Consider the following 22963-nt stretch of genomic DNA (forward strand, 5'->3'; position numbering starts at 1 on the left):
ATACTTACAAAGCTTGCAGCAGTTTATTTGATTCGAACCAGGGCTGCCAGATTTGCTGGCTGTTGAATATTTTATCAATACCATAGCCATATCAAATTGGATTTCTTAAATTTGTAGCACTCGTAAATTGTAGAAGTCACACTTTATGGAAACTGAGTTATCACCAAAAATATGTTGTACGATAGTCAAATGCCTGCCCAGCACGTAATTTGATTTAAGAAACGGTTTAATGTCGCTATAACACACGCTGTTATTTGCATAGAGTACAGGATTAAACAACGTTGAACGAACTTGCTTTATCTCGTATTTTGAACTTGAGTAGATCGTCATTAGATCTTCATCTATGCTTAAATATTAAAGAAATGTAGAAGTATCTTTCGTTTAGGTTCTGATAATAATGTACTATTAATAGTCTATTGAAACAAGTAAACTATTATATTATATATATTATTAAGAAATATTATGAGAAACTAGCAATTTTCAAGCACATTTATTTCTGAATAGTTTTGTAGTGCTTTTGATCGAGATCGCATTGTAACAAACTACGGTATAACGTTTTTTTTTTAATACAGATCACAAGGAACTGCATTACCTGTCAAATTTTCAAAAAATATTTTAGAATTAATTTAAAAGAATCATATAGAATAGATAACATCAAATGTAGTTACTCTCTAAAATCTGTACAGCCTGTTTCACCCTTAAAGGGGGATTATCAGAAGGGCCGTATTCAATTAAAATCTACTTAGCTTTTGCTTGGTATTGAGCACTTTTGCAGTATTAATAGTATTTATTGTTTAAAATAGATAACAAGTTCCGATGATGAAGAAAAACTAATAAGATTTTATGAAACAATTAAATGTCTTCCGACTGCATTGTACGCATGGGTCAACGTTGGAGTGACGTTTCATTAGAATGTGAATGTAATCCAGCCAATGAAAGTTTTCTTAATAAAGCATAAGGCCTAAAAGTGACTATTAATATTGGAAGAAATGTGAAGACCGGCATCCGATGATGAATGCTCGTCAGAATAACCAGTTCTCTTGTTTGTTTCAATATTTTCGTAAATCACAAAAAAAAAATCTGAAAAGCGTGTATAGTCTGTTTATAAAATGATCGCCAAGCGAATAACCTGAGGCAAGCAAATAATATTTTTTGTTTGCTTTTTCATAACGTCAATGCGCAGTGGCTTAAAACAGTGGTTCTCAATTATTTTTCTTGCGACAAACCAACGCCAACAATGAATTCGTTAAAACTCATATGAACAGTGTTACTTATGGAAACAACAGCAAAGCAAAGATCACACGGAAAGGAGGGGATGTGTATTGTGTAAGCTTCCTGTGCTGGAATGAAGTTTATCAAATCTTATTATAAGATGCGGGACTGCTACCCAAATGTTCTTTTGAGATACAACTCTAATCGATATTTTGTTTCAAACATGCCCTTTGCTTGTCTGGCGACATAATAAGGAAAAGAGGGAAGTGTGATTGCTGCATCTAAATCGTTAAACTGTTTTGAAGTAATTACCTTTTACACAAAATTTTTAATTTTTGTTAACATCAGTCAAAACCTATTTAGGCTACCGTACTCTCTTAGAAATCTTAAAAGACGCACCAGGTATCGCGATGTACAGTTTGAGAACCACTGGCCTAAACATTAACAGACGATTTGTGGAAGAAATAAAATTATTGTTGGAACAAACGCTGGCTTCTATTCAGCAATGCAATAAGGCAGAATTAGTCATGGAACAGCAGGACACCGAATACATCAATGGGAAATAAATAAAAAGGTAATTAAAGTTATTAATCATCAAATGAAATATTTGCTTTTAAATTGATTTGCATTTCTCAACAACCGAACATACTTAAAAAATGAACCATTGCTGTTTAACCCGTTAAGTGCGTAATTAATTTTTCGAAACTCTCCTTACTGTGCGTAGCCTATTTAATTTTGATCACTCGCAGTATTTTTCGCCGCATTATTGCTTGCTAGGATATTGGGGAACCCCCATGACGCAGCACAATACGCTTTTGTTTAATTTCCTCTTGTGTTTTTTGTTTTGTTTTTCATATCTTTATCCTGCATTGCGGGAAAGCGGACTTGAGCGCTATGCATCGGTGTACGCCTTCCGACGTACACCTGACCCACGCTGCAGCCAACGGCAATGCCTGTTTCCGGTTGTCTACTCTACTTATGACTTAAATTTGGTACTACCCATTACTCGAAATCGATCACTGGGTAGAGGCAATTATCGTAAAGTTTCTTGCCCAGAGAAACAGCAGCAAGTGCGAGTGGCTGGAGTCGAACATGCAGGCTCTCGACTGCGAGCCCAACGCGCTAACCACTCGGCCACTGCTGCCGACTTGTGTCTGTTGCTTTACCTTTTCATCGACTATGGCGGAGAAGTCTCCGGCTGGACTATTGTTTTCTGGTGTAACCGCATTACTCTCAAGTGATTATACTTTTCACCATTGTGAAATTATTCAACTAGCTGTTTATTATGAAGAAAAAAATACATCAATTCATAGAACAGAATAATTTCTAAGCATTTATAGGACACCAAACAAAGTACACGTAAGTTTAGTTTGGAAATATTCAAACTGTATCATTTTCTGACGCTTGTTCTAACATTAGCAGCAACACAAAACCCTATTGTTTTGTTGACTATATGTTACAAAATATGTTTTCGAACACTATCATACAAAATATTTCTGAAACTGCTTGCAACATTACATCAAAATGACTTCACACTGTCTGAACGCGCATGATGTGGTTCGAATTTTACACACCTGAAGGAAGCCATTTCAGAAACAAAAACAAAAAAACATTGTTGTAATTGCGGCTATATTGTAGATGAGTGCAAAAGCTACCTAATATTGTAATAGAGCAGTGGTTCCCAACCTTTTTGTTGTCACGGACCCCTTAAGACAAATTATTAATTCTGCGGACCCCTACCTAAATTTTTCCTGAAACTCAATTAACATACTATTGATTTAATTATGCTTCTCAACTACTGTACTGCGTCATATTGCATTGCCGCTATGACTCCTGCGGAAAATATCAGGTTAAAACAGTTGCTTAAATAAGAAAATGAATGAATTGTTCAAGAAATGTCAGCAGGATTTGAATATTAAGGTGACCCAAAGTGCTATGCCGAAACTTTTTCAACGTAAGCAAATTTAATGAGAGGGCTGTTGTTGCCTTTCCTGAACTCAACGACTGAACTATGGTTGAGTTTTTGACAATGCAACACGCACGTCATCTTCAAGGTCCAGGCGATTTCGATGTTTAGTTTTTATTGTAACAAGAGCTGAGAATCCTGCCTCGCAAAGGTAAGTGGTTATAAATGGCAACAAAACAATAATCGCTTGCTTTGCCAAGAATGGGTAGGTTTGCAGTTGTGAGCACCAAAATTCTTCCACAGTTTTTGAATGAAATTCAATGCGTCATAACTCTTTTGATCTCAAATCAATTAACTTAGTTAGGTCATATTTACTGAGATCGTCATCGCTAATGTTGTTCAAGTCAAAAAGAAAAGGATTTCGAATCCATGTTTTAACTTCGTTCGGCAGGTGTTCTAAATTAAAATAACGTTGATATGAGATTTGCAGGGTTTTCAAGTATGCGCAAAAATTTTCTCTCATAGAGATCAAAAGAATACATTCTCTTTGAGTTTCATCTATCAAGATAAGATCTTCTAACATTAGAAAGTTAGCATAATTACCTGCTTCCAACCTGCGTTTCCAAACCGGCAACTTGGCTAAAAACGCTTTCAGTTTTTCAGCTGCATCTATTATAGTCAAACCTGGTCCTTGAATGCCGCAATTAACATTGTTAATATGACCGAACATACCGGCTAAGTAGGCCATGCCCTATAGAAAACTTTTACTCTCAAACAGTTTTGAGAGGAGACTTCCTTTTGCTTTCGAAAGAGTTGATACCTCATTTTTTAGCTGCTGCAGTCGTTTTAAAACTTCTCCTCTAGATAACCAACGTACCTCAGAACGATACAAAAGTACTTCGTAATCTGACCCTACTTCTTGACAGAGCGCTTTAAAAGTACGGTGGTTTACAGCTCTGCTTTTGATGAAATTAACGACTTTCATGCAATTCGTCAGAATTTCTTTGAGACTTGCTGATAAAGTTTTTGCTGCTAAGGCGTACCTGTGCAAGTAGCAATGAGTAACAACCACGCGAGAAGCTTTGTTTTTTACTAAAGCAGCAAATTCGGATTTGACCCCGAGCATAGCTGGTGCTCCATCCGTGCATGTAGAAAAAAGCTTTTTTCCAAAATTTATCAAGGTAATCACGGACCCCCAAATGCTTTCTCACGGACCCCCAAGGGGTCCGCGAACCCCAGGTTGGGAACCACTGTAATAGAGTGATTTAGGGATTAATGATTTCCGTCAGGCTGCAATCGTTATTGTAGTGTAAACAATGCATCTATGTTTCTTCACACGTCATAATTGCGCCTTCCAGACAAAGCGAATAGAGGAAAGCGAAATTAAAAGTGCCGTGAATAGCTGCGATCACGAAAACGACAATTATTGTCGTCTTACGCACAGCAAGAGCGACTGTCTCGGACGACAATATTGTCACCATACGCACTCAACAGGTTAATTTTGCTGTTTTTTCGATGCAGAGGAGGAAGCGTGTCCATTAGGATGATTTAGTTCATTTAAAAACATGCTACTAAATCTATTCACAGCAATGACATATGCAAAAAACGTAAGAAATTAGATAAGAAAAACTAGACTACTTTCTAACTTACCGGATGGTCGTACTTCTTCAATTTCTTGTAAAGCTGAAAAAATATCATTACCAATTACTAAAAGAAAATAGACTATCTGGTGTGGGATCAAATAAATAAATACCAACAAAATAAGGCCACAAATGGACAGCAAGACGAACAAGGATTGTTTCTAATGTATTATACCGGGCCGAAACCTTTACAAGTAGTCGTGCTTCTTCCGCTTGGTGCCACAGCGGTATTAAAGCTTGTCGGCTGCATAGCCGAGTGGTGAGAGCCCTGGAACGGCAATCGAAAGGGCGCCGGTTCGACACCGCTCAAGAGCATGCAGCTGTGTCACTGGCAAGACACTTAAAGGCATGCCTGAAGGTGGACACGAAGATTGGCTTCTTTGCCTTCCCGTCCACTTAATCTAAATCTTCAACCACTGGGTGTAAGCCTGGATGCGACAAATAAGCTAAAGTTGACATCACCCTCAAAACTACCAAGAAGACAATCACTGGTTGTCTGCGCCCTTCCCACTGACTTTACGCCGGTACAACAAAACAACAGATCATCGTCCCAGCTAGACTGTGTAAGAACAATAATGTAGGCCCACGCAGTTGCATTTTACAGGCTACATCTACTGATGACCGTCTCCTCAACCAAACGTTTCGAAATTCGCAATCCTCGGAGCTACAACGATTAAAATCTCGACGCCATTTCTCCGCCATGCTGCAGCTCCAACTTCAATATTTCCGAAGTTTGGAATATTGAATTAAAAGAGGTTGCGAGACCAAATCAATTTACATTTCTTTCTAGTACCAACGCTTCTCCAGCAGAATTATCCCGAACGAAATGGATGAAGCTCAACAGCTTACTAACTGGGGTGGGCCGTTTCAATACCCATATTCCAATGGAACCTCGCCGACTCACCATCTTGTGTGTGTTCCCCAGACTTTCAGATTTCACACCACTTTATTTATCAATATCCAATGTACCTACCCCCACATAGATCTGTAGTTCTCACAGCGTCCGACGAACGCACAATCCACTGGCTGCTGAACCTGGATCCAATCACATGACCTGCGGCGGCATCAAGCACAAGAAGAAGATACCAGCAAACTAGACTCACCCATGCATTTCGGCAGGTTAAAGGAATTTATCAGTTCCGGCAGGATTTCTTCAAGCTTAGTTATCCAGTTGGACAGAACAAAACTGGTCTGTACATTGCTGAAGTCGCATGCATCCAGCAACTCTAATAGTACAGTTTTGATACCATCGTAAGCTCTAAAAACAACAGATCATCAAATTAGCCAAGTATAGTAGGCTACTCGGTTTGTACAAACTGGCGTTGTTATCAAAGATATGTTCTTTGTGGGACGCACGTCTCACATCGACAAAGCAATTTAATACCTCCGCTCAGTGGTGTACGCAGAGACATTTTAAAGTGGTTTGAAATCATTGCCTTGTAAATAAATTGTAAATGCGGTACGTTGCGTTTTTCTTTTACTATCTTTTTATTGGGTCACAGAATACACGTTAGATATGTCACTAGAAACTTGGCCTAAAATCACCAGAAAACCCCCGGAGTAATGGTACAAATGATTTTTTTTAAATATATCAAGACAAAAGCTTCACAACTTCCACCCTCTCCCGTGAGTCCATCTTAGCGTATTCCGCCATTTAAAACTTTAAAATTTCTTTAAAAAAAGGCGAAAATGCGGTGCGTGTTTTTAAGGAGGGTTAAAGCATCAAATGATTTTGTGTTTGAAACTCGTGTGACCAAAAGAAATTAAATCTTATACAGTATAACATTTCATATACGCTAGTGTAGTGAAAGCTCGCTTACCTGCACATGTCAATGGGTTTGTTCGCATAGATCAAGTCTTGAGCTGCCTCAGAAAGCGGTTGGACAATTGCCTCAAGTCGATCGCTGTCGCACATTTTCGGAATGATGGACAAAGCTGATACAAATGAAGCAAGTCCGCTGGTCAAAAAGTTGGCTTTGTCACTGTCTTTTTCACAAAGCACTTCATAAACAGGCTCCAACACCAGTGTTGAATTTGACATTGCATTTACTAACTGCTCCTGCAAATATAAAGTTGCATCTTTTTATAATCTTAAGAATAGATTGAAGTTGATTGCAAAAATGCAAACTTTGTAACTTTCAATTCCAAACAAACATGATTCGGCTACTAAATAAAGGGGTCTGCTACTATTCGGCTAGTCCGATTCGGCTAGTTCGATTCGGCTAGTTCCCTATTCGGCTACAGTCCGATTCGGCTAGTTCCCTATTCGGCTACAGTTTTGAATTGTATTTTGTATTTTATTCCCCAATATCGTTTCTTTTACATTCCAACAAAGAAAAATAAATTGAAAGGAAATTTAGCGCAAAATGTTTGAAATCTATTAAATTGAAACGTTTGCTCACATAAAATCGACAGTCACATGTATCCTACGTCACCGTCTGTATGCAAACTTAGAATATATTAGAATCCTCAACTATTACAAAATTCCAAATCCAACGACGCCTTCTGTTTATTTAGAGAATGTTGTATTTTATTCGACAATATCGTTTCTTTTACAGTTGAAATTATCGAAGCTTTAGATGAGTGGGGTTTAGACCTAACCACTGAGATCTTAAATCATATTTATGACACCGGAAACATCCCTAGTGATATGGTACGGTCTATATTCATAAAGTCTAACGAAGGAAGTAACCAAAGGAATTCCAGGTCATGTAACGCCGAAATCCAGGTTTATTCTAAACTGCTACTTAGGTTTTAACTTCATCTTTTATGTCAAACTGTTCTGTGGAATGGAGCATTATGTTGCTCCGGTTTTCTTTGGTAAAGTTATGAATATGGAACGTACCATATCACTAGGGATGTTTCCGGTGTCATAAATATGATTTAAGATCTCAGTGGTAAGGTCTAAACCCCACTCATCTAAAGCTTCGATAATTTCAACTATAAAAGAAACGGTATTGTGGAATAAAATACAAAATTCTCTAAATAAACAGAAGGATTCGTTGGATTTAGAATTTTGTAATAGTTGAGGATTCTAATATATTCTAAGTTTGCATGCAGACGGCGACGCAGGATACATGTCAATTTTATCTGAGCAAACATTAATAGTTCAAAAATAAATTTAATTCGCTTTTTAGTTTTAAGATCTCAGTGGTTAGGTCTAAACCCACTCATCTAAAGCTTCGATAATTTCAACTATAAAAGAAACGATATTGTGGAATAAAATACAACATTCTCTAAACCAGTGGTTCTTAATCTTTTCTGTATGTTTTACCCTTTTAACAAAGATGAATATCAGATTTACCCCCAATAGATAAAATCATTCATTAAAAAACAAAAGGAACAAATTCCATCAGTTATATTCAATGCGACGGCTGCCCTTGCTTTTTGGCAACGAGTTGTTTAATGTCTGGTAACGTAGGAGGTAATGCACAACCAGTGCCGGTCTTTGGGGTGTGCAAACCTTGCGATCGCACAGGGCCCACAAATTAGGGGCGCCCGCAATTTACTCAGAAAATGCAGTAATTGTTGTCATTTCTAATGGAAAAAATTCAATTCGATTCACAAGCAAGTACCGGTATCCTTGAAGTCAGTTGCGGTTCTCAGAATGCGCAAAATTCAAAGTAATTTTTCAAAATTTTCTGGGGGAAGCCCCCCAGATCCCACCGTCAGGCTTCGCCCGCCGGCCGTCAACCCCTCCTCTTTCAAATTACCTAGCTACGCTACTAAATGGGATCATTGTCATTGGGGCCGCAAAGCATATTCCGCACACGGCCCGAAATGTCCTAAGACCGGCACTGTGCACAACAAATATCGGATTCAACATAAAGTTGGTTTTGTGCTTTAGATTTGATAGTAAGCAATGCAGAGAAGCCACATTTGCATAGGTAAGTTGAAGAAAGCGTGATCAGAACATTCAGAGCTTGAATAACTATCCTTGGATAGCAATGTTATATTTTAACCCAAAACTTTTCTAGGTTGCAAGAGTGAAACTCATCTTTTGCAAAAGAATTGTTTGTTATTTCTATAAATTCTTCTTGGATTGCTTCAGGAACATCTTTCACTTTACATACAAAAGGATTTCTCGCTACTTTCATCAAAATACTGCCAGTATTTATCTCGAGAAAATATCGTTCAAACTCCTCCTGCAAGTTTTTAAGATAGCTGATGATGTCATTCTTCAAGAGATCATTTCCAGTTATCTCCGTCAAGCGGTGAAATGATATATACAATACCAATACCTCCCCATAAACATTGACTCGTGAAAAACACGTGAAATTCTGGGGGAACTCGTGTAATACTGGGGTACATATTCACTTTTTTCTGGATATTCACGTGTTTTTAACGTGTTATACACGTGTTTTTTACACGCCAGTAGCAAGTTTGTTTTATGTTATTTTTCTCGTTTAAAATATTTTTTCAACTCTAGTAGGCTATTTGATGCGTTTTATGTCATTATCTTCAAAAAATCTCTGCAGTTGCATATTCACTTTTTTCTGTATACTCACGTGTTTTAAACGTGTTATACACGTGTTTTTTTACACGCCAGTAGCAATTTTGTTTTATGTTATTCTTCTCGTTTAAAAGATTTTTTCAACTCTTGTAGGCTATTTGATGCGTTTTATGTTAATATCTTTAAAAAATCTCTGTAGTTACATATTCCCTTTTTTCTGTATACTCACGTGTTTTTAACGTGTTATACACGTGTTTTTTACACGCCAGTAGCAAGTTTGTTTCATGTTATTTTTCTCGTTTAAAATATTTTTTCAACTCTTGTAGGCTATTTGATGCGTTTTATGTTAATTATCTTCAAAAAATCTCTGCAGTTGCATATTCACTTTTTACTGTATACTCACGTGTTTTTAACGTGTTAAACACGTATTTTTTTACACGTCAGCAGCAATTTTGTTTCATGTTGTTTTTCTCATTTAAAATAATTTTTCAACTCTTGTAGGCTATTTGATGCGTTTTATGTTAATATCTTCAAAAAATCTCTGCAGTTGCATATTCACTTTTTTCTGTATACTCACGTGTTTTTAACGTGTTAATCACGTGTTTTTTTACACGCCAGCAGCAATTTTGTTTCATGTTGTTTTTCTCGTTTAAAATAATTTTTCAACTCTTGTAGGCTATTTGATGCGTTTTATGTTAATATTTTCAAAAAATCTCTGCAGTTGCATATTCTCTTTTTTCTGTATAGCCTACTCACGTGTTTTTAACGTGTTATACACGTGTTTTTTTACACGCCAAGAGCAATTTTGTTTCATCTTGTTTTTCTCGTTTAAAATAATTTTTCAACTCTTGTAGGCTATTTGATGCGTTTTATGTTAAAATCTTCAAAAAATCTCTGTAGTTGCATATTCCCTTTTTTCTGTATAGCCTACTCACGTGTTTTTGACGTGTTATATACGTGTTTTATTTATACGCCAGTAGCTAGCTAAAAATAAAAGTTTTGTTTCATCTTGTTTTTCTCGTTTAAAATAATCGATAATCTTATGGCTGGCCCCAAGATTAACAATCTTTGGGCTGATAATCCCTGGCCCCACAACGTACATTCTGTGCTGGGGAAGCTCATGTACGATAACTGGTTTATATTTTATTCAGCACTCCGTATTCTCCGACAGTTGTTACGTTGAGAATTGGCATTGAATAATCGTTTTCGTTTGGTTATTGGGTACAGTAGGAATTGTGCAATTCAGGAATACAGTATGTAATTATCATTGTTACATCCGAATTTCTCCCCCTTCTTTTTCGTAAATATTATATCGCGGTTACCAGCAGTCACCTGATTTAAATCTGTGTAAAAGCGCAGGAAGATAAAAGTTCTTTCTTTTAGCAAAAGATTTTGCAGTGTGCAGTATTTGCACGAATCACTGTGAACATACCGAAACGGTGCAGGGCTGTTCAAATCAAAAAAGTAGCGAAAAGCTGTGCCTGTTTTTAATCTTAAAATTAATGACTGTGACGCCATTTATTGAAGTACCTATCTACAGGCTGAACGAGGAACATACGGTAATTTATGCCTTTCCTGTTTTTATTTACCGTAGCCTAGTCTTATTGAACTACAGTAGTGCAATAATTATAGGTTTTTTACCTAACCAATTAATGTATGTTTACGGTATCATTTAATAACAATTATACTCTGATGGATGCAACCTAATTCGTACCATGAAAAGATCGAGAGAAAAAATAGCACAAAGCCGAAGTCGCTGATCACAACAAAGCCGAAGTCGCTAATCGGAGTTTCCGCAAACATTTTAAAGTTAGGGTTTCCGCTAGTGTTGGGCGATATTGAAAAAAACGATACGATATTTAAAAAAATACTCGATATTTTGTTCTAAAGCTCTGCGAAAGAGACGTCTGGATGGGTATCAAAGCACGAAAGCCGCGAAACGTAGACGCTTCATTGCGAACGGCGAAGACAGTGTAGACTTACCGCCAAGCGATGGCAGTCGTGTAATGACGCAATAAACACAATTGAAAACAACAATCCAAATTCCCTTATTACAAAAGCAACTACGATCACTTATTCCGTGGTTTTCGCGTTATAGATTCGTTGTGCCAAGCGATTACTGCCAGAAATTCTATTTCTATCCGTATCAGCGTGAATAAGGTCGCCACATTCGCCTAAGCACGTGCGAAACCCAGCTGAGACTTGCTTTTCTGTGACGTTTCTTTTTAACAAATGATCAATGTAACGCAATAATCCTCATTGTTAAAATTAGAATATGCCAAAAAGTTCAGATCTAGGCAACATACATAAGGCAACATTGCAAGGCGTTGGATTGAAATGATGTAAAAATAGCTACTTTTGCCATCAGCTCGTTAACCAATTAACCATGCCACTCTAATGTGATCTTTAAAGCAATTGCCTGTACTATTATTGTTTCAGCTCCATATTTGTTCGCGTTAAACAAACAATATTGTAACATGGCCCACTGCAGATAAGGCCAGATTTGTCACATTTTGAAGGATTTTATTAACAGGCTGACTCAAATTGTCTTAAACATTGCAGTTTCTACAACTAAAGTTCTTTCAGAAAATATTGTAAGAGGGTAACAAACATTTCCTTTATTAGTAATAAGTATTTAAAGCTTTGCACGATATCGTGAGCTTTCTTTGAGTTGATTGATAGTTATTACTCTTCATAAATGCCAACTGCAATACGAAATGAAACCTAAAGTTATCAGAAGTAGTTTTCTCCAAACCATCAACATTAACGTAAACGGAGAAAATAAACATTTTCTATAATTCAGTAGATTGTTTCTGATCTTTACTCAATGCACATTATAAAAAAATACGTCTTGGCAGGGCCATTGAGTGCATAATTGGGCCCGGTACCAAGCCAAACTTCGGGTCCCCTCAAAGTTTCAATTGGCAATGCACAAATAAATATACGTACGACCTGAATTTCACTTTCACAAGTTTACTATTTCTGCATAATTAGTGCAAACTATTATTTATCACATAGGTCCTCACAACAAGTACGGTGTGTGGAAGAAATAACATACATAAAATAATAACCGTTTTAAATACGTTTGCCTGCAGAAATGACAAACTTTAGAAAAGATTCTGAATACTTGGTGCAAAATAACCTACGTCTTTCTTTAGCATACGACTACAAAAATAATTGCCAATGCAGCAGCCAAAAGAAAGACCATGAAATTGTAATGATAAATGTTTATCAGGGGTGTAGTCAGGGGGGCGAGCAAAGAGAGCAATTGCCTCCCCTCGAAATATTTTAAAGTAACATTTCACACTCTATTACAGGATCATTTGACAAAGTTTTACTATCGATTTTGGCTGAAACAATGGCAATTTTAAGATATATTTTAACAATTTTTCTGGGGGAGGACCCCAGTGAGTGCTCCACCTTCGATGAAACTCGTTGCCACTCCAGGCTCACTCACATATGAAAAAATACTTATTTGCCACCCCTGAAATTTTGTGCTGGCTGCACCCCTGATATTATATTTCATAGCCTACGTAAAATTTCAAGATTAATACTCGATCTTGCTTCACACCATCACATACACCAAAGGGATGAGAATTATGGTATCCCTACTTTACAATCATACATTATTTTGCATAAAAATACAAGAATTGTACAAATACCATAGGATCATTGAACAAGCTTCGAAAACTTTACTTGGTCAAATTCATTTGGACAGTCTAAACATATAGTACAGTAAATAAGTGTAGGCAATGGGTTTAGCAAAATGCAAGATAGTTAACCTATTGATTTTAAAAAATACACTTACAGAAGTTGAAGCCAAACTGATTGTCAGTCATACATAAAAAGACTCTAGTTATGAAAAACAAAATCCTTGAAAATTGTTGAATGTCATGTTGGCAAATGTGTATGGGCTACCACAATAACTACTGTTGTCTTTGTTGCTTTTCACAGCATGTACAATTTCAGAATACATGCAATAATTAGATGCATGTCCAAGATACATTGAAGAAATGACTAGAAAAAGGTAACATACAAAAATCATAAGAAGGTTTAATACTCTCAGTTGTGGTACCCAGCTGATTAATTAATACCAATTTTTTAACACATTGTTTTGAACATATCTACAACGCAAAGGTACAAAAACCAACAAAAGTATATATCACGTTCCTATCTTGTAGAAGGGTTTGGATACAATGCATCATTGTTCATCACGAAGAGCACTTCTTAGTCTTACAGCATTTTTATAACAAAAGTAGAACACTCCTAATGCAGTAAGCTACATACTCACCATGGCACTGAGGTTTAACACCAAGGACATTAGGGTGGCCAAAAAAAATTGAAATTTTTTATTTTTGTTTGCACACCCTCTCATTTGAGGAGGATTCATGAAAAAATAACTCTGTGAAAATTTGAAGTGAATCCGACAAGAGGAAGTGCTCTCCCACCGACCTCACAGTTTGCTTTTATTGGCATAATCTGTCAAAATTCCTTGAATATGTGACGTAATTCTTTTTTGACTTATCTACATTGCAGTTGCAGCATTTTTGTTTTAACCATTGTTTTACTCTGAATTTATGATACAATAAGTGTTTCCACATGCAGAAAAACATAAATAATGCACAAAATAGATCACATTAACAAGCGTTTGGTATGAAATTAAATGCACTAAACTTTAGCGAAAACCGCATAAAAGTACGTTCACCAGTCACGATCGCAACGCTTTAGGTGACAACACGTTGCCCAAAAATTGCAAGAGAAATGTTTGTAAAGAGTCAAGCCATTGGTTGACTTTATTGCACTTGTTGGAAGCAGCTTTCTGTGGTGTTCGACCACTTGATAGAGGAGCTGGCGCTGTTGTTCATTTTTTGTAAGGACTTCATTGAAGTGAGTAGCTAATTTGACTGCCCAGTGCCCGCTCTGCACAATCATTGACGGCTTTGAGATGAAGCCAAACTTTGCAGGCTTCTTTATAATCATCACGATCACGCCATGTGTCGACAGAAGCAGTGACTCGAAAAGGTTAAGTGAATGCTGTGTTACAAACTGTGCCAAAGAGAGACGTTGAAACTTGACAATTTTGTTTGGGGCAACACGACGAACATCTTCGGGAAATGGGTCTTTCTTAAGAGCATTAACGATTGCTTTCTTTTCATCATCTGTGTTATTATCATTGAATAAAGGTAGTGCAGCAAGATCCTCACCGATGTACCACAAGCGCAACCTCAACTTTTTTCTGCCACTTGAGAAATTGCATTGTCAACCTCTTTATAATCCTCTGTGAGCTGTAACATTGCTAGGTCATTTGTAGGGGCAGATATTGATGAAGGTGCTGCAAACCAAAAAGTGGCATAGATAGTAGTAGTTAATATTACTTCATGTGCAACTGTACTGCACGCAAGTGGCAGTGTAATCTTATTGATCTTCATCTCGTAGTAGAGACGGCGAAGAACCACACCCCATACAGGCAGCTGACATGGCCCCTCAAGACAGTCAACAAATGGACACCCACTCTCTAGTGTTGACTCTCTTGAGGGGCCATGTCAGCTGCCTGTATGGGGTGTGGTTCTTCACCACCTCTACTACGAGATGAAAATCAATAAGATTACACTGCCACTTGCTTGCAGTACAGTTCTTGTGGGTGAAAGCTAATATCGCTACCACTGCAAAGACTCACGTTGTTACCAAACTAAAACGCATCCATCAAGAGCATATAGGAGAATCAAAGCACAAAGGGAGGCGAAATTCAGCTTCCTAGCTGACCTCAGAAGCTGACTTCACCCAGAGCTTAAGTGCATTATTTGATATTACACATGCTAACTGGGAATGCCACACAACAATACCAGAAGACTGCCAGTTTTTGATAGACCAATGTGGTGCATGACAGATACTGATGACAACAGAGGACCCAATCATGGACTTCTAAATAGTATCAGGAGTCAGGACTGGAAACTCAGTTTACAACAGTAGGCCAAACAGTTGGTACAACAGTTGGCCAACAGTGGGCCAACAGGGTTAGTTACTTGGCTGTTGGTCCACTGTTGGCCAACTGTTGTACCAACTGTTTGGCCTACTGTTGTAAACTAAGTTTCCAGTCCTGATATATTTAGAAGTCCATGACCCAATGCATCGCAAAGCTGCTGCAAAGTATAGAAAGCGCAAAGATGATGAACAAAGACGCAACAGAAATCGCATTGATCCAGTACCATCAAGTGCTGCTGCTTTCTCATCTGAAAATGATCAGCAGATGATGAAGATTCTTCCAGTGACCCACTATTTGCACCACAAATCCAAATAACAGCAAAACAAAACTCAGTAGGAGCAGCCATTACCAAAACGCTGCATTATCGATAATCCACTGTTTAATGCAGCACTGAACAGAACTATAACATCAAGTCGTCAAGCAATGATGATCATCACTCCTGATCTTGCTGCAGCTGGAATTGATATAAATGAATTGACAATGTCACATTCCTCTGTCATGAATGCTCAAAACACCTCACGTGAAAGCCTTGCAGCTGCAGTGCGGAAAAAATTTAAACCAACTGTTCCACTTGTTGCTCATTTTCATGGTACCATTTGACTAATGCCACTGGCACAAAGTGCGACTCTTTGGCCATTGTAGTTTTTGGTATGCATGTTGAAATACTGCTTGGCATTCCGAAGCTGCCTATTGGAACGGGATCACTAATGGGCCAAAAAGTAGTGGAATTCATACACGAGTTGTAGCAGAGCATTTAGCTGCACTTTGTTTTGACACAACATCAAGCAATATGAGAATCCACACTGGAGCTATCACTGTCGTGCAGCAGGCATTTAATCGAAGGCTGCTATTTCTTGCATGCCGTCGTCTCAAAGCCGTCAATGATTGTGCAGAGCGGGCACTGGGCAGTCAAATTAGCTACTCACTTCAATGAAGTCCTTACGGAAAATAAACAGCAGCGCCAGCTCCTCTATCAGGTGGTCGAGCACCACAGAAAGCTGCTTCCAACAAGTGCAAGTAAAAGCCAACATGCCAACAGCTCCATTAAATAAAATCAATGGCTTGACTCTTTACAAACGTTTCGTTTGCTTTTTCTGGGCAATGTGTTTTCACCTAAAGCGTTGCGATCGTGACTGGTGAACGTACTTTTATGCGGTTTTCGCTAAAGTTTAGTGCATTTAATTTCATACCAAACACTTGTTAATGTGAACTATTTTGTGCATTAGTTATGTTTTTCTGCATGTGGAAACACTTATTGTATCATAAATTCAGAGTAAAACAATGGTTAAAACAAAAATGCTGCAACTGCAATGTAAATAAGTCAAAAAAGAATTACGTCACATATTCAAGGAATTTTGACGAATTATGCCAATAAAAGCAAACTTTGAGGTCGGTGGGAGAGCACTTCCTCTTGTCGGATTCACTTCAAATTTTTACAGTGTTATTTTTTCATGAATCCTCCTCAAATGAGAGGGTGTGCAAACAAAAATAAAAAATTTCAATTTTTTTTGGCCACCCTCAAGGTCTACTGAAATCTGTACATGCCAACAATACCAGCTCCACCAGTCACTCTAACTCCATCAACAGATAACGAGAGAGGTGAACAGGTGGCAGACAAAAACTTTCTAATTACATTTATGTTCATACTTGTCACTTAAATACTTTTGTAGTAAGTATTAATTCTTTCAACTTTGTCTTGTTTTGAAGCTGTTCTTGAACTCCTTGTGTTTTTGCTTCTTGTTTTTATATGAGGCAAAGCTTCTTTATTAATGAAGTAAAACCCGGTCAAATGCTGAGTCATTTTCAAACCACTGATATTTTATTAAGAAATTGGAATGCCTTTCTACCACCAGAAAGTGGTCCATCACCATGAATATGCTTAAAAGCAACTTCATTCCTTTGTTCAACATTACACAACTGAACTTTCCCTTCTATTTTTCTGTTCTTTTTTTGATGAATGTGTAGGGTTTTTACGTGTCTGAAGCCCCTAGTGTAGGGTTTTGCTGTCTAGTTGTCGTACTTTGTTATAAAAGGAAAATAAAAAGGATAATTTAAAAGAATATTGAGAGACTCTAAGTCTCTAATTAAAAAGGATAATTTAGGCTTCTGGCTGTCTAGTCTAGGGGTATGACTTCCTACAAAAAGTAAACCAATCGAATAGAATCATACATTTTATTATTTATCAATGTTACAAGTTTTAGTATTTGGGGAGTTGAGAAAATATATAACTAATTTAATTTATTGAGACGGGTGTCGGATGAGTGACATTCTCCCGGCGTGCATTTAACCTTCTCGTTCTAAAATTCAGTCCGTTCGTTTTGCCAGTCTAATTTCGAATGCCTGTCATTTTCAATTCCCCGCTTACTTCATAATATACCGGTAGAGCCTTTTCATCAATAACAGCTATCGTAAGAATCAAGGGAAAAGCTATACCGGTTTCATAGTTATGTCGCTTTAGAAATACAGATGTGTTGAGCTAGATTCTGTGTGAGTGGCGTTTGTAACAGGAAGCTTGACTTATGTTCTATGAGAACGTTAGGTTTTGAATTTGCAGCATTGAAATGCATTTTGCAATAATGATGAATTTTCGGTTAAATGTTAAAATATAAATTTGTTAGTTAAAAACATGGTACATGTTACACACTTCCCTCCTTACGGCAAAATAACAGATAAATAATATTACAATAACTCGGTTATACATGATGCAATAATATATAGGTGTGTGGTTATAAGATATGTTTTTTACAAAGAAAATTGACAATTGTAGGCTAACAATTGCTAGGGGAAGACACATGACCCCCCTCCTTTCGTGGGATGAGGAGATTGGACGCACACATAAGTTAACAAGTAGTCGATAACGTGATTGCAGGGATAACAGTCGTTTATCATAAGAGATAAAGCGATGTCTTAAGTTCCCTGGAAGCCCTTTGGCTTGGTAGGCTACGATATAGGCTACAATAATTGCGGGACTGTAATAGGCTACAGTAGTTGCGGTTGCGGGGGTAACAGTCGGTTATCGTAAGAGATAAGGCGATGTCTTAGTTCCCTGGAAGCCCTTGGCTTAGTAGGCTACGATATAGGCTACAATAATTGCGGGACTGTAATAGGCTACAGTAGTTGCGGTTGCAGGGGTAACAGTCGGTTATCGTAAGAGATAAGGCGATGTCTTAGTTCCCTGGAAGCCCTTGGCTTAGTAGGCTACGATATAGGCTACAATAATTGCGGGACTGTAATAGGCTACAGTAGTTGCGGTTACAGGGGTAACAGTCGGTTATCATAAGAGATAAGGCGATGTCTTAGTTCCCTGGGAGCCCTTTTGGCTTAGTAGGCAAGGCAGCAGTGGCTTAACTAATGGCTTGGGTACAGTTTTACCTCTTGTCCAGGAGGGATACAGTTTTACCTCATGCTCAGGAGGATCTATGAGTTGGGTACAATTTTACCTCTTGTCCAGGAGGGATGCAGTTTCACCTCATGCTCAGGAGGATCTATGAGTTGGCAGCTGCTACGTTGCTGCGTCATTCTTGAGTAAGTATTACGAATAGTTTCAAAATAAAATGCACAAATATAGTAGGCTATACACTATACAGGCAGGTGAGTGTCCTTGACTGTTCATGCCCCGTGTCCGGGGATATAGGCTTGACACTCATAGAAGCAACCATAATAATAATAGAATAGCCGTGAGCTACGCGTGCGCGAGAGTTGTGCTAGGCGAAGATGGCGTTCATGAGAGTAATGTCTTTGAGGACAAGACATGCTATTGAGTTCGAGCAATGTTGAGTTCGAGACTATGACAGCAGTGCTGATAAGCAGTTCAGTTTATGTCTGTTGACGGATGATGAGCAGTGAGCACGACATGAATGAGTAGTCAGCTTGTAAGGTCGCAAGCTGTAAAGCAGACGTCTTGAGCAGCTGGATGCTGCGGCGATGTTGTTGAAGTTGGTGCTTCTTGTGTGAAGAAGGCTTGAGTGCGTAACAATGCAACTACGCGTGGTGTCGCAATGTAGCAGTGGACATGGGATTGACCATGTTGAAAGGTAACGATGCAGCTTCGGTGCATGTTGGCGACTATGAGGTTAGCCGAGTTGACGTCGTCTGCGCAGAGCTTCTTTAAGTAAAGGCATCTCTGAATAGAGGCATCTCACGTGGAGGTAAGTTGATGGGGGCCACAGTGTGGTGGCGATAGAGAATTCTGTCGTGTCATCCGTCATAGTGCTGTAGTCTCTCAAGGTCTCTCGCATCTCATCTAGCAGCAACAGTGTGGTGAGGGGTGCATCTGAAAAAAGCGATACAGAGTAGCATCCGCAAGATACATGTAATAACTAAGGTACGTACATGGTAGTATAACACAATAACAAAAAATATAGCATAAAATTGTTGAAACCACTAGGCGACATGATTTAGTCATGGTAGCAAATGCCAGCTGATGATGTTCTAGAAGCTGTTCAAGTGTGAAAATAGGCAGGAAAAATTGATAGACTGATGTAAGTGTGTAGGCTAAAATGTGATACAATAAAGGGGATGCAATGTCAGTGAATGAGCGAAGTCGTTGAGGACGAATAGCTTAGTTAACGTAGGCTAGGTGAAATGATGAGCACCTAAAATGGTAATAAAATGCAGTGAAAAACAGGTGGTGATGCGATATCAGTGAATGAACAATGTCAGTGAGACATGGCGTAGCTTGAAGTACGATATGTAAAAGCGGTAAATAATAACATAGGGTAAATGGAAATACTACGTAACATGACAGTGTCATGGCGTAGGCTAAGCTTACGGCTAATAGGGCGTATGTAACAGGAAACAGTAATGGTTCAATAGAACATACCGAGATAAAATCGGTAGGCATAAAGCGGCTAGTATGTTTTGTAATGGTTAATCAACGTTTGAACGACGTGGGATGAATGGTGCTGTTTAATCGATTTTAGAACGTGGCAGCGCTCCTGCCTTATCAAGAAACAAAAAATTACATGGCCAAATGCCAACCAAGCTTTTGCACACAAAGTTCCATATTCAGGGTAAATAACTGTGCATATACTGCAATTCCAAACAAAAGAAAAACAGCGGCTAAAATAACTAAACAAAATTTCTCAAATCATGTTAGCTCCTAATAATACTAAAAAAATGGGGGGAACGATAACAACCTTATGTGTCCAGGCGGTTTCGCATGATTTCCCCATGACGCACAAAAATCACGAGTGGTTGCTTGGAAGCGAAACCACAACGCTTTGCAGAGCGGTGCCTGCACGTCTGTATCAAATAAGATTGGGACGGGGTGTCCTGCAATCTGCGATGCCGAGTAAGGCAAAATAAAAGGAATATTAAAATGAGCTAAAAATTCAAGTTACATTTGACACTGCGATTTTTCAACAAAATTACATTGTTATGTTTCCCTGAAAAGGCAACTTGTTGGTAATTGCTAATCAGTTAATCTAATTATTCTAATGTGAACGTCTAAAAATATTACAACTGGCAAATGGCGCTTTGACATGTAAATAAATTGTTGACATCGGCGTCTAAATGGGCTGTCTGCCGCTGAACAATTCGCTTTATTACTTTCCATGAGCAAACAACAAAAATCAGTTACGTTTGACAAGCAATAAATTGCCGGCGTTGCGCTTAAAAAGTACAGTAGGCTACACAAAATTTATTGTCGAACTAACGTGTGAAATGTTATCAAGTAACATGTTTTTAAAAGATATTTATGAGTACGTGTTTTGCTTTATTTTTAACAGAGACTTTTCTCGGGCCATAATGTAGACAGTAGGCTAAAAACTACCATTGAATTGTGAAATACACGACAAGAGATATTGCTGCAATTGTAACACAGAAATAAGGAAAACAAGTACTTACCAATGTTCTGACGTTTTCTTTTATAAAACCTACCTACGTACTTACTTCGCCTTCGGACGAGCCCCCAATGTAGGGTTTTTACGTGTCTGAAGCCCCTAGTGTAGGGTTTTGCTGTCTAGTTGTCGTACTTTGTTATAAAAGGAAAATAAAAAGGATAATTTAAAAGAATATTGAGAGACTCTAAGTCTCTAATTAAAAAGGATAATTTAGGCTTCTGGCTGTCTAGTCTAGGGGTATGACTTCCTACAAAAAGTAAACCAATCGAATAGAATCATACATTTTATTATTTATCAATGTTACAAGTTTTAGTATTTGGGGAGTTGAGAAAATATATAACTAATTTAATTTATTGAGACGGGTGTCGGATGAGTGACATTCTCCCGGCGTGCATTTAACCTTCTCGTTCTAAAATTCAGTCCGTTCGTTTTGCCAGTCTAATTTCGAATGCCTGTCATTTTCAATTCCCCGCTTACTTCATAATATACCGGTAGAGCCTTTTCATCAATAACAGCTATCGTAAGAATCAAGGGAAAAGCTATACCGGTTTCATAGTTATGTCGCTTTAGAAATACAGATGTGTTGAGCTAGATTCTGTGTGAGTGGCGTTTGTAACAGGAAGCTTGACTTATGTTCTATGAGAACGTTAGGTTTTGAATTTGCAGCATTGAAATGCATTTTGCAATAATGATGAATTTTCGGTTAAATGTTAAAATATAAATTTGTTAGTTAAAAACATGGTACATGTTACAAATGAACTTTCCACGAAAGGACACAATCATTTAAATACAAAATTATAACTTTCAAAAATGTTTGTAATGGCCCTGATTAACTGTAACAGCAAAAATTCTGCATCTAAATGGTGATTGCTATGAACTACGAATAAAACTAGATAAAAGTTTTCGCTAAGCACCTTGGTATAACGAGGATTTCTAAAAGTACCCCACTTTTGAGACGATGTTTCAGCCTAACACTTACCAGCAAAAAATAAACTTGTTGCTTCAAGATGTTTACAAACGAGTTTAATTAAAAAAGCAATGGCATTTAAAAAAGTTTTTTCTAATAGACTCACTTTTTAACATATCCATCATGTATTTTTGTTTTTAAAAACACAGCTCCTAAATGTCAAAAAGCTGTTTATGGTAAATATAACACAGTGGTACTTTGTTGGCTATTGTTGCCGCAAAAGTGTTTTAGCTTGTAAAAACATTAATGATTTTGTTAGATTTGTTTCAATGTTAATATTATGTTAAGATTAACTTGATTGAGCAGTCTTTGACCCATTGTAGATTTAAAAGCATTTCTAACTCCTTCAATCCTATTTATTTCCAGTAGATTTAGTCTACGTCTAAATTACCATAGTCCAAGTCTAAATTACCATGTTGTACGGTACCGGTATATCGCGATTTCGGGTATTGAACCATTTTCAGTGTCACACAACTCCATAACCAGCACATTAAAATTTACAGCAGTTCAGTTTATAAAAAGGCTAAATGAAAATGACTGTGGCTATCATTCCCATACAAGGGTTGCCAGACATGGAATTCTGCCCAATTTTGAGAAAATACTTTAGCCTACGTTAAATTGCCCACTCCATTTTTTTTTATAAAGTGTAGCACACTGCAAAAACTTAATCCACATACAGTCAAGTTACTACAATTTTTCATGCATATTACAAAGTATTTGACTTGCGATAACTTGAAAAGATCCAGTGTCTAAATATACCGTACTTGGAGCAAAACTAAAGTTCTTGATTTTTTATCATTACAGTGCAGTGTTAAACACTTGTCATGCAGCCACTTAAAAAATGTGGGCATAAAAAGATCTGGGGGCTTGATTTAATTCTTTCAATTCTGATCACTTTCACAAAAGCATGGCTAATAAAACCTACTGAGACACTGTCATTTTGAATAAACCATGCCATA

At 37.7% G+C, this 22963-nt stretch overlaps 1 protein-coding gene across 1 annotated transcript in view; it reads right to left on the minus strand.

Moving 5' to 3' along the window:
- LOC145768951 (uncharacterized) overlaps nt 1-22963 on the minus strand; it is a 157592-nt gene that overhangs the window by 8423 nt on the left and 126206 nt on the right. The window contains exons 51-53 of the mRNA XM_082580551.1: nt 6579-6817; nt 5862-6016; nt 4769-4801 (exon numbers count right to left, since the gene is read on the minus strand). Coding sequence (XP_082436677.1) covers nt 4769-4801; nt 5862-6016; nt 6579-6817 — 427 coding nt within the window. The remainder of the gene's footprint in view (nt 1-4768; nt 4802-5861; nt 6017-6578; nt 6818-22963) is intronic.

Source organism: Aplidium turbinatum, chromosome 4 (genome assembly GCF_918807975.1).
Source record: "Aplidium turbinatum chromosome 4, kaAplTurb1.1, whole genome shotgun sequence".
Lineage (NCBI taxonomy): Eukaryota > Metazoa > Chordata > Ascidiacea > Aplousobranchia > Polyclinidae > Aplidium > Aplidium turbinatum.